General features: G+C 42.3%; 1 protein-coding gene across 4 annotated transcripts in view; it reads right to left on the bottom strand.

Annotated features, from left to right (window-relative positions):
• Positions 1-1,815: 1,815 nt before the first annotated feature.
• slc1a2b (solute carrier family 1 member 2b) overlaps positions 1,816-17,941 on the bottom strand; it is a 33,866-nt gene continuing 17,740 nt past the window's right edge. For 2 of the 4 annotated variants that reach the window (XM_030427034.1, XM_030427033.1), the window contains exons 2-11: positions 15,604-15,743; positions 13,727-13,879; positions 12,236-12,486; positions 11,966-12,113; positions 10,773-10,899; positions 10,315-10,548; positions 10,029-10,223; positions 8,724-8,858; positions 8,305-8,575; positions 6,455-6,526 (exon numbers count right to left, since the gene is read on the bottom strand). In XM_030427034.1, coding sequence (XP_030282894.1) covers positions 6,455-6,526; positions 8,305-8,575; positions 8,724-8,858; positions 10,029-10,223; positions 10,315-10,548; positions 10,773-10,899; positions 11,966-12,113; positions 12,236-12,486; positions 13,727-13,879; positions 15,604-15,733 — 1,716 coding nt within the window. In that variant the 5' untranslated portion in view covers positions 15,734-15,743. Of the gene's footprint in view, positions 6,527-8,304; positions 8,576-8,723; positions 8,859-10,028; positions 10,224-10,314; positions 10,549-10,772; positions 10,900-11,965; positions 12,114-12,235; positions 12,487-13,726; positions 13,880-15,603; positions 15,744-17,941 lie in introns of those variants that run through there. The other 2 variants (XM_030427032.1, XM_030427035.1) reach the window with 2 other exon arrangements.

Raw genomic sequence — 17,941 nt, 5'->3', positions numbered from 1 at the left:
AAAGAAGAAAGAACGAGAGAAAATGGCGACATCGCGAGCCGTAGATTGTCGCTTTTGCGGGCCTGGGTGGCAGAAATCGTGACGTAAGGGTAAAACATCTGGTGACGCAACCAGGAAATGCTCCAAAGGCCAGACCGTCCCATTTAACAACGGCTGACGCGGTTAACAAGGTCTCTCCGAAGGACTCGCCTTCGAAGACCGCAAAGGCTTTCGAAGGATGCAAACCCTGAATTGAGACACAGCACATGTATTTGTTGACTAGCTAAATAGAAACAAAACACCTTCTGATACATCCAGAATACCAATAAAGTGACTTCGGAAATATTCGCAAAAAAAACTAAAAATCTTACTGATTGACCTGAAGTTGGATTGAGGGATATTGTTTTAATAGTTATCTAACTGTTAACAAACAATCAAATGTTTTATGAACTATTTGCCAACAACAAAGCCACTTAGAAATGTTCTGTTTGCATTTTAAGTATTCAGTTAAAACCTACTTGAGTGAAAACATTATTTAACTGTCCTTCAGATATCGTTATTGCCTAATTGTCTACAGGATATCCAATGTCTTTTTTTTTCACCCCTGTAACTGCACAGTGTCACACTAACTCTAGTTTACACTCGTTTGGTCCTCCACCTCTACAGTGTGAACATCTCTGCTCATACGCGTGAAGTCTCTACGGTGTAGAGTGATGTGGGCGAGTTTGACACCAGAAGGCTGTTTTCATCTCCATCGCTGAAAACCTTCTCTGTGCTCACTTGAAGATTTGACATTTTAAGAGGTGGGCCTACAAGCAGGATTTTTCTGGCATCACAGTTACTTTTGGAGGTCGATCCTGGTCCAATTTTGAAACTTATACAAGTGAGATTTAGGAACTTAAAGCTGCCAGTGAGACATCTGGTACCCAGCAGGAAAACATTAGAAATGAAAAAATAATTGATCTTCATACGTGTCTGGAGGGGCTGTTTAACGTTCCTTTTTTTTTTTTTTTTTTTTTTTACAATTGGATATTTTTATCTACATCTTCTTGTTGACGTTGGTGTAGTTGTGTGTCTGAAAACAAATATTAAGATTAATCCAACTTTTTATTACCAACAAAAATCATTTTAAATCTGCAATCTGCTGTTAGCGTTATTTTCTCATGAACATACTGTAAAAACCTGCATATTCCAACAGTTATCTCTGTTACAGTGTTTGGTCCGTTACCCCTGCTCATAGAGTAATTAAATATTCTGGTATCCCCGCCTTTATCCAATCAGGACGGAGAACTCAATAAGGGGGCGGACGCTTTCATTCACACACCTTTGATGATAATCTACTCATGACTTCTCAGGCAGTCTTGTGCAATCACGTGACTTTGCTAAGCTACGCTAACCAAACTGTACTTTAAATCACTGTGCAGCACCGATCCACAACAATGAAATACAGTACTATCGGCCGGTTCTCTTGTGTATGCATATTCTTTCGATACACCGTGGATTGTTTTGTGTCTCCCTCCGCCTCAGAGACCAAATGAGAAAATTGCATGTGGTGCGTCTCATATTAGCTGTGATACCACTGCTGCTAAATTGTTAATACACGGCACAACAGGTCGTCCTAAACGGTAATGTAGGCCCAGTTTAATGTGCAGTATATCTGTCGGAGGGGTCCTTGCACTGTGTTATTATCAGACAGAAAAAGCATTGAATACCGCTGATTTAAAGTCAAGTTTAGCCTCTGCAGTCAGAATTAAGAAGACTTAATGACAGAATCAGACATGGAAGATGACATGTGATAATTCATACGGTCAAAAAAAATCAAGAGAGCAGCCAATGTTTAGTTATGAATCAACATTTATTAGTTATATTTGTATATGTACACCAAAGGTACAACACTTATTGATATGTAGAAACAGATTTTTTTTTTTTATGTATACCATAGACCGAGGAAAGAATTCATGTATTTATTTTTTTTGTCGTTTCTTTTTCTTGATAGTGTTTCTCCCCCACACATACCGCTCTGCCTTTACATCAAAATTACAACAGCTTTACAAAGAGGGAAGGCCTAGAAAAGTAAGATCAGGAAAGCACGTTGTAGGCAGGAGTGAGACGGGTTATCAGCTCGGGTTCTTTTCGTCTTTTTTTTTTAAGCTCTGAGGTTTCTTCAAAAAAAAAAAAGAAAAAAAAGACACATTTCAGTAGAAAAGGACAAGCTGGAAGATAAACCGGCTTCTTCGTTGAAAACACTGCGTCAATCCGTTTTCCGTTTTTTTTAAAATCAGTACCGTTAAGCTCTGCAAGTTCCAGGTGTTTCGCGCGTGCGTAAAGTTTGCGTGTAGAAAGCAAGAAATAAAAGTTTCAAAAAGAAAAAAAAAGAGAAAAAGGCATGTGGAGTAAAGGCAGTTTACAAAGAGCGGGGGTCACATAAACCTCCATGATGGTGGCGATGGTTCGGAGGTCGAGCGTGTGAAGGTGTCTGCGGACGGGGAGTCTAAAAGATCTCGCACCAGGTTTAACAAAGATGCCTGAGACTAAGGTAGGTTTTTTTTGTTTTTTTTCTTCCATTTAAAAGACAAAAATGGTTCAGATGAGTCACCTGAGGAGTGTCGCTCTATAACCGTGACAGGCAGCTGAACACATCCGGTGTTTGTTCTTTCACTCGAGTCAACTACTGTAGGCTGTGTCCGATTCCTCGCTCTATCCTACGTACAGGGCAAATCTGACCTTTCCCCCCTTTTTTATGTCTCTCTCATTTTCGGCAAAACCCTTTTAATCACGAAATAACTCACGTTGGCCCCCCCCTTTTTTTTTTTTTTGTCAAACCAGAAACTTTCCCTCCCTTTCGATCTTTCTCACTCTCTCTCTATCTCTCTATCTCTCTCACTCCTTCTTCCTCTCTCGTCTTCGGGTAAAAACCGCCTTTCGCTTCGGGATCGCTGTAAAAATTTTTCCAGAAAATTCCGCATTGCCACTGAACAGAACAATTATATATTTATTTATGTACAATGAAAATGAATGCACACTTCTTATATCTTCATGGAACAAACATTCAAAACGCTTACATTAGATTTAAAAAAAAAAAAAAGAAAAGAAAAGAAAAGGATATTTATATATTGGTGTGTGACAGGTAAGTAAAACGACTAGTTTAACAGCTATTAGAGAATAAAAAAAACAAGCAATTTATTACACGATTTCCTCTCTATACATTTTTGTTCTAATCTAATTTTTTTTACTCAGGACACAGATGATATATTTTCTTTTTCTCTCTAGAGGATTACATTAAAAATGTCACAGCAATGAAACTATATTCCTACGTACCATTTCAACGCCCCAAAAGAAAACAAAAAGGACAAAACAAACCAAAAAAAAAGAAAAAAAAAAAAACATCTGTTACCTACAATATATACACAAAGTGCAAGGAGGCACTTCATAATATCATGCTTTTTTTTAAGATAGTGGTGCAAAAAAATAATCATCATTTTTTTTTTTTTTATTCATGCTTCTAAAAACTGTGAGCTTGAACATAATAGTGGTCCAACACTCAATCCCCATCGATGACACTATGGTGTGCATTGTCTCCTCACTGGAGAGATGTTTTGCTTTTCATTTTTTAAATTTTCCTGAAGATCACAAAGTCAAAGGATGAAAGTCGAGGGGCCGGTTAAGGGTGTCAGTGCTGTGCTCTGCAGCTCGCTGATTATAATAGAAACACGGTGACCGTCGAGGTGTTTGTGTGTTTGTGTGCGTGCATTTTGAAAAAAGAAAAGAAAAGACGTGTTTGAGTGTGTGTGTGTGTATGTGTATGTGTGTGCATGCTCGTATGTGTTTATCAGCGAGTGTGCTCTTCGTTGTATCGGAGCACACTTCCGTTAAAAAAAATTGTAAAAAAAGCAAAGTGAGCTTCGTCTTATGAGAAGTGTGTTTCAGGAACTAAAAGGACAGAGTGCTGCGCTAAGTGGGTTTTTTTTTTTTTGTCGTTGTTGTTGTTGTTAAGTTTCCTAGTGTTACTTTAAATTGGCATCTGTTTTGAAGTGAACATCTCCAAGGCAAAGGTTGTCATTAAGCAAAAAAAAAAAAAAAAAAAAAAAAAGAAAACAAGACAGGAGAAGAAGGACACGACACCGATAAAAGAAATCAAATCCGCAGCCACATCACAGACCTCTCACTCACACGGGCTACAAAAAGATTAACAGCCAGTAGTCCAAGCTGTGTTGTGTTTTTTTTTTTGTATGTTTGCAGATCTGTTTAAGCCATTTGGTTCTTGAGAGGAAAATACTGTATCTTTTTTTTTTTTCATTACCTGATAGTTTGGCAACATTCTGGCATAATGCATGTGAAGTGTCCACTGCTCTGTTCTGAGGTTTTCTTAAAAATGTCTCCACACCTTCACACATATGGACACACAGCTGCAGCATCTAGGGTTTTTTGTAGAAACAGTCTTGAGCTCTGGTGGCTAAAATATATTGTTGTTTACCTTTTTTTTTTTTTTTTTTTCTGGTCTGGCTTAACAAGAATCTGGCAAGCGAAAGTGGTGCGTCAACGATCCGTCTCTGTTTGTGCAAGCCGAGACTCCATCTGACAGCCGAGCGCTGCGCTGCGTCTTCCTGCGTTTCTATTTCATGTTTTCTTTTTGTGTGTGTGTGTGTGTGTGTGGTGGTTCACCTCGTGCTCTCGAGCGATAACCGCGTCTGCGCTTTCAGATCGAGGATGATTCAACCACTGGAATGTTCTCTGAAATAAATTTTTGTGCTTCCCAGCGTGTTAATCGCGTTCTAAAATCTCCGCCCTTCGACGTCTTCGCAGTAAACTGTCGCCTTTTGAGAGTCGAAGCTTTCAAATGTTGTGCTATGAAGAGGCCGCTTTCTTGAAGCTCTAAAGCGAGCGAGTAAACATTTTTAGGATTACGGGGTTTTTTTTTTTTCCCTGTAAGAGAGTAAACATACAAGCCTGAGTATCTTTTGCTTTCCCCTTTTTATTATAATCGTGTTTGTTTTTTTTTTAAACTTGGAATACAATCGACATGGAAGGATAATGTGCATGACTTTTAAAAAATGATCCTCCTTTGCTGTTTTGGCTTTTTTACTTTTTGTGCTCTCGCTCTGTTTGTGCTCTTTGTTGTGCTACAATTCAACCAGATATGTCAATTATTTATTGGAATCATTTTGATGCTAATTCAGTTTCATCGGCATCGCAAAGTTATTTTTTGTTTTTTTGAGGGTGGGGGGGGGAGATAGGCGTATAAAGTTTCATATCTAGGGCAGTGGCTTTCTTTAAGTTTTGAGGTTCCGTCTGGAAAAAAGGCGTCGATATCAAACGCCGTGAAAAGTTCAATTACGAACGGCCGTCGATGTCGGGAGAGTGAAGCGTGTGTGTGTGTGTGTGAACGACGTCATGGAGGCAGTTCAAAGGCCTCTGTGAGATGATTGATTTTCTGCCTGTTTGGTCCCTATAATTGACTTGGTCATGTTCTTAACCCCAGCTCTCTCTCTCTCTCTCTCTCTCATTCTCTCTCTCCCTCTAACACACACACACACACACACACACAGACAAGTTTCATACCTCACTCAACAGGTGACACAAATAAAAAGAAGTCCCTTTTCTTTACAGTAGATAAAAAGAGGAAAAACCAAAAAAAGGGGGATAAAACGGGCTCAGCGTTGTGGTTTGTGCTTTATAATACAACCTGTTCTGACTGTGCTTGTAGGTTTTCTTTTTCCCTGCTCACTATCCTTTCTACCCTGCCTCCTACCCTTCCTTCAGCTGGGCGATCAGCGGTCAGACGCACTCAAAGCGGCTCTGACGGAACCAAAATAAAGATGTTATTAGACGAGAGACTGAGCCGAGACGGGAAGAGAAGCGGTCCCGATGCACACGTGGCGACGGCACTGACGAAGGCGGCAAAACGTTACATCAGCTGTCATGATTAATTGCTCTAACTCCCACTCGTCTTCCGGCGTTAAATAATGAATCACCTGTGCTTTTATGCATGTATGAAACTTGGAAGATGGTCTTCGGTGCACGATCCAGTCTTATACAGCCACTTCTTCTTCGTCGTCGTCTCTCAACTCTTAGATGTAGAAGCGAGATGTATTGCTAAAGGAATAGCTTATCTATAACTTTCTCTTCCTCTTCCTTCCCCAAGCCTTGAAGTATGTTGTGCAAGTATCTGCTATATATCGGACATAATTGTGCTCTAACAGGTAAATGTATACCTCTGTTATCATTTCACGGTTAAGTGAATTAGTATTATATATATATATATTTATATATCAGTCAGATAGACAGTTACAAAAACTTTTAAAGGGACTAATTGAAAAAAGAAAAGAAAACTAAACTATATAAAAAAAAACAAATAAAAAAAAAAAAACAATTAGTAGTTCTGTTCGTGTGACTCTTTTTTTTTTTTGTTTTTTTTTCATCACCAGATAGGAAAGCTTGTGGAGCCCAGGAGCAGGGGGGGATCTCTGTGCTGCCATTATTCATGTTTCCACGGTTCCTCCTCAACAAGCGTGCACTCCGCAGCAGAGCCGTTAGTGGCTGAGGTTACCTGTAAGCAGTTAGCAGGGAAATCTAAACAGTGGATCCAAGGCACAGGGAAAACACACACATCAATTCACTTATAAAGCCTTCAATCAAACATTATGATAACACACTGCTCCCGTGTATGAGATGAGTCATGCAGTCTGATTGGTTCTAGCCTGGTTGATCATCAAACAAATCCACTTTTAACAATCACCTACACATATATATATATATATATATACCCGCTCTATCCTGGTTTTATCAGAGGTAAATTAGTTGTAAACATTTTATAACTGGAAAGCCAGAATATAATCTACCACATTCTTCTCTGCAGTGTTTGGTTGCAGCAGCGATGGTACTTTGGCAATTAAAACACAGCCTCTGAAGTATCATAGCTTTTTTTTTTTTTCTTTTTTTTTTTGCAATATGCAAAAACTATGGAGGATTACTGGAACTCCTTTTACGACCACTGATGATCATGCTTATGGTGGTCCTAAGAGTGGAGTTTCTTTTTTACTGACCTGGGAACAGACCACGAATTCATGTATGACCAAAAAAAAAACCTCAACAGGCAGTTATAGAAAAAAATAAACACATTACAAATAAATTAAATATGAATAGAGGGACTACATAGAAAACAAGGTACAAACACTACAAAATGAATGCATTGTTACGTTATGGCTAATTTTGCAAGCACTCTACAGCGGCGTCTTTGGAGAAAGTTGTTAGAAATGTGAGTCAAACAATTTACAGACCAGAAAAACAGGAGAACAAAAAGAATTAGTCGTGGTGGATACTGGATATAGCAAGCCTTTGTGTCGCGTTCGTACGTAATTGTTGGTTCGTAAATAGAGAAAAGAGGGTTTAACTTCTTTTTTACTATGGATTGATGTACTTGTGTGACAGGTTGTCAGCGTTGCTAGGCAACACCTTTCATCCTTTAATAAATGAATAAGCTCATCAGAAGACCTTTTCCCGCCAGGGTGTGTGTGTGGGGGGGAACAGGCTCTCTGAACTCCCATATATTATTCTGAAAGCCAGGAATACATTCAAAGACTAGAGTGAAAATGCATCATGTTTTTACACCGTGGGAAGCTTCTTCACAGCTTTTTGATTTCATGACGTAGTTCTGCCGGTGTGCAGAAATAGCATAATAACTCAGTGACGTGGGTGGTAGACGTGTTTGAGAAGGGGAATATGGGAACTGCTAATGAGATGTAACACTTTCCATCTTTGCATTTTAAATCCTGCAGAAATAAAACTTAACAATGGAAGTCGGGTATATTTAAAGACGGAAGAGTAAACCTCACTGCATATTTAGCTAAACAAAAGGAAAATGCTTAGTGAAAAGGGAAAATAGAGAAGTTCTTTTGTGGTAAATGGATGCAGTGTGAACTTTTGATGGATGGGAGGGCTGCTAAATAATTCCTCAGGGTCATTATGAGGATTATCTGGCTCTGCCTTTTGATTTAGAGCCAATCCCCAACAGGTTACAATCATCAGATTAGGCTGACTGACGTCGACTTCATGTTTTTTTGGGAAGCCTTTTTAGCGAGACTGCTCCACATTTTGGATGTTCGTTCAACACAAAAGCTGCTGTTCCAGAAGAATGAGATACATACGTGCACATGCATCTGTTGTTCTCTCGCTCCACGTCTGTCATAAAATAACAGTGAGTGCATTGACATGGTCATGAACAGAGATGCAATGGATAAAACAGAGTCAAGCCAAAGGTGCAGGGTGAGCATGCGACGACAGGGTGGGTTATATACAAGTCTCTATGTCCGTAAGCATTAATTGTACCTTGCATTCATCTACTACGACAGAATTGTTAGCAGTGGCGGTAGCGGTTGTGGTAGCGGTAGCGGTTTCGGTTAAGACGCACTGGTTGGAATTGTTTTCGTGGTGGTTCTTCATGTCATCGTAATAAGACTGGGTCTTCGTCATCATTTCGATGTCGTCCGATTTGGCCGCGTGGGCGTCCAGCTCTTCGAGCTCCGCCTTGGACATGTGGTACACGATGCCTGCACCGTAGGAGTCACCCACCACGTTCACAGAGGTCCTGAATCGATCCCTGAGAAGAGAGAAACCGGGAGGGTAAGATAGATTTGCACATTTAAATCATTTAGGATGCACAAAAAAAAAGAAAAACCTAGCATAGATACGAATGAAGGAGCCGTTGTGTATCCATAAAAAAACATTTTTCGTCTTGTCAAACTCACAGCAGCCAGTCGACAGCAACCAGCAGACTGATGTCCTGGGTCGGCAGGCCTACAGCAGTCAGGATCAGAAGCATAGTCACCAGACCCGCGCTGGGAATACTGGCCGCTCCAACACTGGCCAGGGTGGCTGTCAGACTTGATAAAAAACACAAGCAAAGCAGCACTCAATCACACTCTTCTCCACACCCACCACCGACTCTCCACCCTGCCACAGCTCCTCAGACAACTATCGACGTGAAAACGCTGCAAATGAAGACATTCAACCTCTGCGGTACTTCTATAAAGAGCAGCCGCTGAAGAGCACCAGGAGTGGGTCCTCCACTGCAAATGAATTGATGTTTAAATGTGAGGGTTGGGGTTTTTAATTTGTGGGTTTGTGGAGTGATATGCCATAAAAATGTCAGAATGAAAGGTCGTCCATCCTTGACTAGCTCTATTAACAGAAGAGCATTTAGGAAATATAGATACTTGGTTTGTGTTTGTGTTCCAAAATAGCGTGAGACGTGTTGTTGCTTCCTGCTGGTGGTTTATTAGCCCCACAGTCCATTTCTTCTTTAGAGCTGCAGCGCTGAGCCGCAGACTGTTCACCGCTGAATGCCTCTACACCGCTGCTGTGCTTGTCCTCATTTATAATGAGCTAACTGTGTTTGCTGAACTGCATCCCCACGGCTCCATTTAAACCCTCCTTAAATAGTGGCAATCACGATTCTTACTCTTATGACAAAGAATTGCTTTTCGTGAACAACAGTCTGGCTTCTGTGTGCAGCAATGTTAGAGTCCATTTAGGCTTTAAAGTCTATTTTCGTACGGGAACATTTCCTTTTCATTATTTCTCATGTAGCAGCGCTGTATTCCTCCTCCGACAGAGATGCTTTGTTTTTGTTCCTGTCCCTTTAACCCCCCCCCTTCCAAAATATCCACTATTCTCTGATTGGTCAGCTCACACATGCCTGAACCAGCACCGTGTGTCAGGTCTGCGGTCGGCTCGATCGTGTTTTCAGCCTCCAGTTAGCTTCACTTCTACGGGGAATGTGACATGATGACATAATGTGATGTCACAAAGTCACAGAATACTACTGACAAGGTGTTTCAGGCACTTCAGAAACAGTGTTTTCTGTTGGAGAGAGGAGCTCCTGTTGGCTTTTTAACTTTCAAGACCTTTTGCAAGGTCGACTGAAAAGCATAATAGGTCTCCTTTAAATTAGATCATTTCATAAATATAGGCTTTTAACAGTGCAAATGACACCAGTTAATAAAACCTGACATGTCTGAAGTTCAAAGATACTATCATGAGTGTGTCCTGACCTGACGGTGACAATCTGACCAGGGTCCAGCTGGATACCATTCATTTGGGCAATGAAGATGGCTGCAACGGCCTCATACAGAGCAGTTCCATCCATGTTGATGGTGGCGCCGACCGGGAGCACGAAACGAGTGACTCTTTTGTCAATACCCAAGTTCTCCTCCAGACAGCGGAAGGTGACAGGCAGTGTACCAGCACTGCAGGGACAAGCAGAGGAAGGTAGGTTGTAACTGTGCACGAACTGCATACAAAACAAGAAACAACTATCCGTTAATTAGGGTTGCTGACCTGGAGGCGGTTCCCAGAGCAGTGATCCAGGCCTGGAAGATTCCCAGGAAGAAGGTGAAGGGGTTTTTCCTGACAATGACGAAGTAGATGCTCGGCAGGAAGATAGCTCCATGGATGATGAGGCCAACAATCACAGTGACCATGTACATTCCCAGCTGCCTGGCCACCACCTCCAGGTCCTTGATGGAGATGATCTTACCACAGATGAGACAGGCAATACCGAAGGGAGAGTACCTGAGGAGATGAAAGAGCTTTTGTTATTTCATAAAATTTAGCTTCGAGCAAAGACGACAAAGAATTTGTCAGAGCACAAATTCCACTTCACATAAAAGATCATAAATCTTTTAAGAATGTTGGAATGACTTGAGAAATAACTCTGCATTTACAGTTATTTCCGACTCAAAGCGATCAATGAGTTTTTTAAAAATGAGTCAATGAGATTCTTAAGTGATACCAACCACATGATCAGGATGACAAGTTTCATCACAATCTCATTGAGGATGCTGAAGAAGTCAATCATGAGTCTGGCCTTCTCTCCCATCTTGCCCATGCAGATGCCAAATGCAATAAAGAAACCAATCAGACCTGTGACAGAAAATCATAAATGTATCAAACTCTGGTAGACCAGCGTGTACAGATGAGATGACTTCAGCGTGAGGGAATTAGTATTCGGGGTGAAAAGTTTTACATTTACAACCAAAGACATTCGGTTTGTCCAGATGTTTGAATCACTGTAAATGTCATATTGTAAATGTAGCTTTTATCAGCGATGGCAATCTCGGTTGGCCAGTCCCCAACTTTAGTTGAGGCTAAAATATCTTGAGATCTATTTGATGAATTGCCATGAGATTGGGTAGACATATTCATGATGCCCAGAGAATGAGTCCTTACGACTTTGGTGATTCCCTGATTTTTCATTTCAAAGTTTTCACTTATCCTGAGAAACATCTTCCATGGATTGTCACTCAATTGACAGCCATGGTTCCCCTTTTGAGTAAAGTGTCTCATAACTATTGGATGTATTTCCACGAGACTTCATACTCAAGGGATCTTGATCTCCCTTTAAGTTTCAGTGTGTAGGATTTAGTGGCATTTAGATTGCAACTAACTGAACACGCCTCACCTCACACTCCCCTATGGTAGCCTCTTAAACTTCAAAACAAAACACCGCAAATCTCTGCCTCTCTAGAGTCAGCGTATGGTTTGTCCATTCTGCAATATGGCAAACTCCATAGAACAGGACCTGCTCCCTCTGTAGACATTAAAATGGTCATTCTAAGGTAAGGACAACACCAATTCTTATAATCAGGAGACTGTATGATAATGGAAACATAATACTGAGTATTATTTTACATTTCTGCCAACAGATCCTCCAACATCCTACACACTGGACTTGAACTTTTCATCATCTTTTTTATTTGTTTCATTGGTTTATGTTGATACCTGGAAAATGAATCCAATTCCCATTGGTGTCAGCAACTTTGCGTTTACTGCAAATGCTAATGATAGCATGCTAAAATGCTAAACTAAGATCAAAGCACCGCTGTGTCAAAGTGCAGCCTCACAGAGCTGCTAGCATGGCTGTCGGCTGTTTAGTGTGGTTTAATGTTAATCATCCGTAAGTTGTGAGTGTTTTGGTTTGGTTACATACCCAGGACGTTCATGCCACTTTTGAACTGCAAGGACTTTTTGACGGCGAACTGAGGCGCCTTGGTAATGTTAGCCAGCAGGCCATCCGCAGTGGTCGCATTGAGTTCCTCCTCAATAACCACCTCTACCTTCTTTGTGACTGTCTGGATCTGAGTTCAAGGAGAAAACAGATACTGATGATGAGACATGATGTCCCCTATGACACAAGGCAACTCAACTGTCAGTGATCAAGGTGTATGTGTATTGTCTCGTAAATGCCATCCTCCGGTACCTGTTGGAAACAAGCCTGCACCAGGTTCTCCGGGAACAGGTTCCTGATCAGATCAAAGAAGGCATCCAAGCTGGACACGTCATCGTTCTTCTCGCCCTCGCCCAGCCCCTCCTTCAGTTTGGGGTTGCCAGGGTGAATGACTAACACCAGGATGACTCCCAGGATAGCAGCAATAATAGTGGTGGTCATGTAATAGACCATAGCTCTGGTGCCCAGGCGACCACTGGATTTGGCATCCAAACCGGACAGACCTGCAGCCAAAACAAGCAAGATCGTGTTTACTTGGTAATTACTTGGACTTATTAAATGGAAATGTTGACTTAATACTGCAGGCCCATTAGGGGATTACATGATGGTGTTTGATCATGTGCGTGATGCATGGCACCATGTATTACATGGATTATTGTCAATAATGATGTCATAATCAGGATTACAGTAATGTCAGGGCTTTTTCCTTGTGTCTGTTTAGCAGTGGTATCACAGAAGGTGAATGGCAGGCTGATAAATGTATTGTTTTTTTATCCTTGTAATATAATTCAACTGTACGTGACCTGCTCATGCAAATAATCAAGTGTTTATGGATAAAATGCACCAGCAGTATTCTTGCAGTAATTGCATTTAAGTCGAAGTCAGCTGGCACAACACTTGTTTTTGTCTATTTTTGTGATGCAGGAAATCAATGCTCCCACTAATACAAAAACATATCCGAAGATGCAGCACTGACAAAGTAACACAGTGCTTAAATACAGCCTACAATTACATGACAACCCACAGCTGTGCAGGAGGTGTGTCCACAATCACATGCAACAGCTCACCAATCAAAAGTACATACAATATCTATAATCGATGACACCAAGGAAAACATTTCTAACTTTAAGTGATCTATACATAGAAAATGGGTCTATAAGACGAATTGCCCGAGGGAGTCCTGCAGCTCTGAATCCACCCATGTACATAAACACCAAACACATCAAAAGGATCTCGATGGAAAACAAAAGAACAAAGAAAAATATACGTAGTGCCGCTACTCACATTGTGGCCAAGAGTTTTAAAGAACTAGAATGATTATTCTAGTCTAATGAACGGAAAAAAACTGTGTTCGAAATTATATGTACATATCCAAAAGACCAACTTTGGACAAACTCACAAAAAATAGAAAGTCATCTCTACGTTGATGATTTATATCATGATAGAAAAACACCCAGGTGAAATGTCGAAAGTCTGTTTATGTTTAGTTGTTCTTTTGTTTTCCAAGACATTTCATAAGAAGACCCTGGGATCCAGTTCCTCGTGCTTTCCCATAATTAGGTTGGGGTATGTTTTATTTGTGTTAAATGCAGAGCGACTGAACTGCCTTTCTTCACAATTCAATCAGCAGAACGATCCTCCGCCATTCTGGTTGTCATGCCGATGCATACCGCACCGCGAGGACACCTGCGGTAGACGACTCGTGTAACATTCCATAAGCGATCTGAACAGATCATACTGCACCTGTGATTAAACTGGAGATGATGAGTGGCAGGATCAACATCTTCAGCATCCTCATAAGGATATCTCCAGGAAAGGCGATCACCATGACGATGTCTGGGTGGATCGGGGAGGCAACGCGAAGCAACATCCCTGATACAGCTCCCAAGATCACACCTGAAGTGCAAGAAGGAGTGTGAGTGAGTGAGACTGCAAAACACATGAAGGTGAAAAGACACTTCTTAACGGCGCATCGCCTTCCTAATGGGAAAGACTTGGATATGATCAATGAAATAACGAATGAGCCGTGATTTTCTAACATCGCAGTTATTTGGAGCTGTAAAGCGGGCTGTCTGTTACATACTTTGAGAGCACGGTGGGTTGAGGAGATGAAACGGAAACCTGCTAAGAGTGAGTAAAGCTCGTGGGGGATTAAGATCGGATCTTTGAAGCAGCGGGGAGGAGGCAACATGTCAGACTCCCTGGTGAAGCATCCGTAATCTCTGCAAACCCAAAATGCTTTCGAGGATTTTCACACTTTGCGGGAGGGAGGGAGAAAGAGACTCAATACTAGGATTCTATAAAAGGGTGAAAAAGAGATCCTTAATCTCAAATCCACCTTGTGCATCACCAGGATATTTCTGCTATCCAGTGTATTTCTACTACCCGACAGGGTTTTGTTTTTTTGCTACCTTGTCTATCCACTGCCCTCCACTCAGTCTCCAGAGGCCTGAGAACAGTGGCATTTGAGACATCAGTCCCTCCCTAACAAAGCCACTGTTGACCCTTGACATATGTCTCTTCCGACCAACAGTTTGTTTCCTGCCACACAGTGAAATTAAAGGTGACCTCTGTGTGCTCTAACCCCCCCTGAAGCTCTGCCTACCAGGCCGGCGAGTTGGCCTCAGTGTCCGTCTGTCTCACGCCAGACAAAACTCCAGCATCCCCCCCCCCGCGGCTGCACTTCCCCTGCTACCACACCACTGCCAAAGATCACACAGCCCGAGACGCTGTTTAATAACACACACTGGAATCAAAAAGCCCTCCAGCTATTTTTTTTTTTTTAATATAAGCCGTTCTCTGTGCTTCAATCTATCTTCCAGTCTAGCAGCATCCTGTGGATTCGGCACACCCAATGGTTTTGGATGGCATTTGATTTCCTGTGCCTTCTCTTTGGCCCATTTGCAAGTTCCCATTCAGGCCCCTTATCTGCCAAGTGACAGATGATCAATGATCGTGCTGGCTCGCTTGCTCCGGCGAGAGTCCTGCCAAGTGGGGTGAGATGTACACATTACACATGCTCGCACAAACACACATCCATGCGAGCAGGATACAGATCGAGACACACACACACACACACACACACATATATATATATGCATTTATACAGTTTTAAAATCTTCACAGGCTACGCTTATAAAATGGTTAGATGAGGAAGGACAACAAAGCTGTCAGACGCAACACAGTTTAAATGTTTTGTGCTGCTCTTATTCCAATTTAGGACCAATGACCAGAAATTGCATCACTGCTTCTGTGCCTTTTCTCCGTTTCATTAAATGTCCCCTTGTGGCGCAGCGAGCCCCACTGCTATAATCACCATATTTTTCATGCACCGCCAGAGGCTGTTTGGGAGTCCAGTGCAGCAGAGATGCTTTTGATAGCAACAGGTGGCACAGAGCTTCGGGAAGGTCAGGACACCCAGTCATCTTACTGTCTGGTGCGCCGAGCGAGCGCAGATGGCATCTCCTCCTCATGTTACGAGCAGGCTGCATAATCACGCTCATGAGTTACCAGAACAGCTCAGTGGTGGTCCGTGTCTGTCTTTAGCATGCTTTGATTTTTAATAGCTCTTCAGTGAGGGGAGAAAGAAAGAAAACACACAACAGTTTGATGTCACTTACCGAGGACGGTGAGTGTGAGCAGAAGGTTCTTGAACAGCTTGGAGCAGATTTTGGCACATTTGGACTGAGGCCTGGCCTCGATGGGCTCCAGGTGACTTTCGTGCATCCTCACCTCAACTTGTTTAGGCATACTGTTGGCACTGCGACAGAGAGAAAGAGAAAACATATGAAACACGTATTCATGAAATGCAAAACCGTGTCAGACTCGCTGGAGAAGCAAACCAAAATGCTTTTTTTCACTTTGGAGATAGAAAATAGACTAATACTAGGATTCGGGAAAAGGTTGCACAAAAAGATCCCTGAATGTTTACTTTGTGCCTCACCAGGATATTTCTACTATCCAATATGTCTCCCCTACCCAACAGGATTTTGTCTGTTGTGCTATCCACTGGCCTCCACTCAGTCTCTATACGCCTGAAAACAGCAGCATTTGATGGATCAGTCCCTCCCGAACAAAACCACCATTGACCCTTGACACATATTCATAAAAAGAAAAACCATCAAGCTGAACCCCTTCAGAAAAACACACACAGGGCCACGTTCTTTCATGTTTGGTCACTGTGTGGAGGAGCTACAACAGAACACATCCACCGGATCATTTGCAAGCGCATAATGTCTCTGAAAACCACGATACAGTTGAAATGAAAACACAATCAAAAAAATAAAATTTCCGAGTGTGTTGCCAAGCTGTCACTCCGGCTCTGTTCATGGTTTTGCAGCCAACAGATGGAAGCTGACTACAAGCTGCTGCTGTAAAAGTGCAGTCCTTCGGGGCGATACTTCAGACACGAACCATCTCAGGGCGTTTATTAAAAAACTGTGTCTCTCTTACGCACAGCATTTTGTAAGAGATCTTTTGTAAAGAAGCTCTGTGTTTTGATAAAGTTGTATTTGTCTCTGGTTTTGAAAGACATTAGAAGCATGTCTACATCATGTAATCTGAGTGTGACCTGTAACGTACGCTTTGAACACAAGTTGTAACAGACACGTCGGGATTCAAAATACTACGTCTTTACTCCTTTATGGTACGAGGTGGTTGGTTAAGACAACCAGAGACGAAAAATCTCCCGCTGAGCCTCTGGAGACGTGCATTTACGACGGCGACGGTGAAGTGGAACAGATGCCAGCGCCGCTGTGCAAAAGTTTGACAAAGCACCGAGAGAAGGAGCGAACACGCCGCCTGTTTCAGACTCATTTCAAAAGCCTTCCCTCTCGGTTATGATTGTGTCACGTTACGTTTAGAAGCACACAAAGCCACAAACACAATGCTAGGAAGCAGGGTCTTAGTCACGCAGCCTAATTAATCGCATGAAATGTGATTTCCCCATTGTAGGCGGCGTGGAGCAGCTTCCTGTCGTCCCCGTCGATGTATGAATGAGTTTGCGGGTGAGAAGGGAGCCAGCTGTGTCCGTCACATGCCAGTCGGGCAGGTGCTCGGTATGAGAGAGCGAAGCGTACGTACTAATCGTCTCCTCCACATGTTGCAGGAGTAATCTATCAAACGGTCAGCTCGGTTTTGACACGTCGTTTTGTCTGCGAGGAAACAGAAACGTCCGCGTGTTGCTATTCATCCCAGACAAGCCCATGGAAATGTCGGCCGTGATGAATTACAAAGAAGAGCAAACGGAGGAATAATGTCGCTCTGACCTTTCACCTCACCCCTGGGGTTCACGCTTTAATACTCACAAATGGAAGCCTCAATGGCGACTCTTACCCTCCCCTCCCCCACCCCCCACGCCGCATGATGAAGTCAGACCACTTCATTGATATCAATCATGTTTGCTGTCAGGTTTCCTTTTCTTTTTTTTTTTTCTCCAAAGCTTAAAATTGATCAAAGGAAAAGACAAGGGAGCTCAGATCAATGGGAGCCTTCCTCACAACCAAAGGCTTCGTGGCGCCATTGTTGTTGCGTTAAGTACTCGCTAATAATTCCACTCGAACACACACACAGACACACACACGGACTCACACACTGACACACACACCTCCCCCTCAGCCCTCGTGGTGTTGCTGCGTCGCGAGCTTGGCTATAGGAAGAGCTAATGGTTAGCTTCCAGGCACACAGATGGACTGAGCCCTATCTGCTCGTATTCATTTCAAAGTGGTGCGTGGAGTGCAGAGAATGCATGCAAACGGCGGGCGAACAGTGCACCGCCAGCACACGTCTACCTCCACCTTATTTCATACGAGTCGAATGAATTAGTCAAAACCCCAGAAATAAAACGCAGGAGAATTTGCATCACCACGTAATCCCATTTCCATGAGAGCGATGAGTGCTGCTAATTGAATTTTGCACCCTTTTCTCTCACTTTCATTATTTTTAGCACTGCCGAGAGAG

This window comes from Sparus aurata, chromosome 8 (assembly GCF_900880675.1).
Source record: "Sparus aurata chromosome 8, fSpaAur1.1, whole genome shotgun sequence".
Classification (NCBI taxonomy): domain Eukaryota; kingdom Metazoa; phylum Chordata; class Actinopteri; order Spariformes; family Sparidae; genus Sparus; species Sparus aurata.
This window is presented reverse-complemented; position numbering and strand designations above follow the sequence as displayed.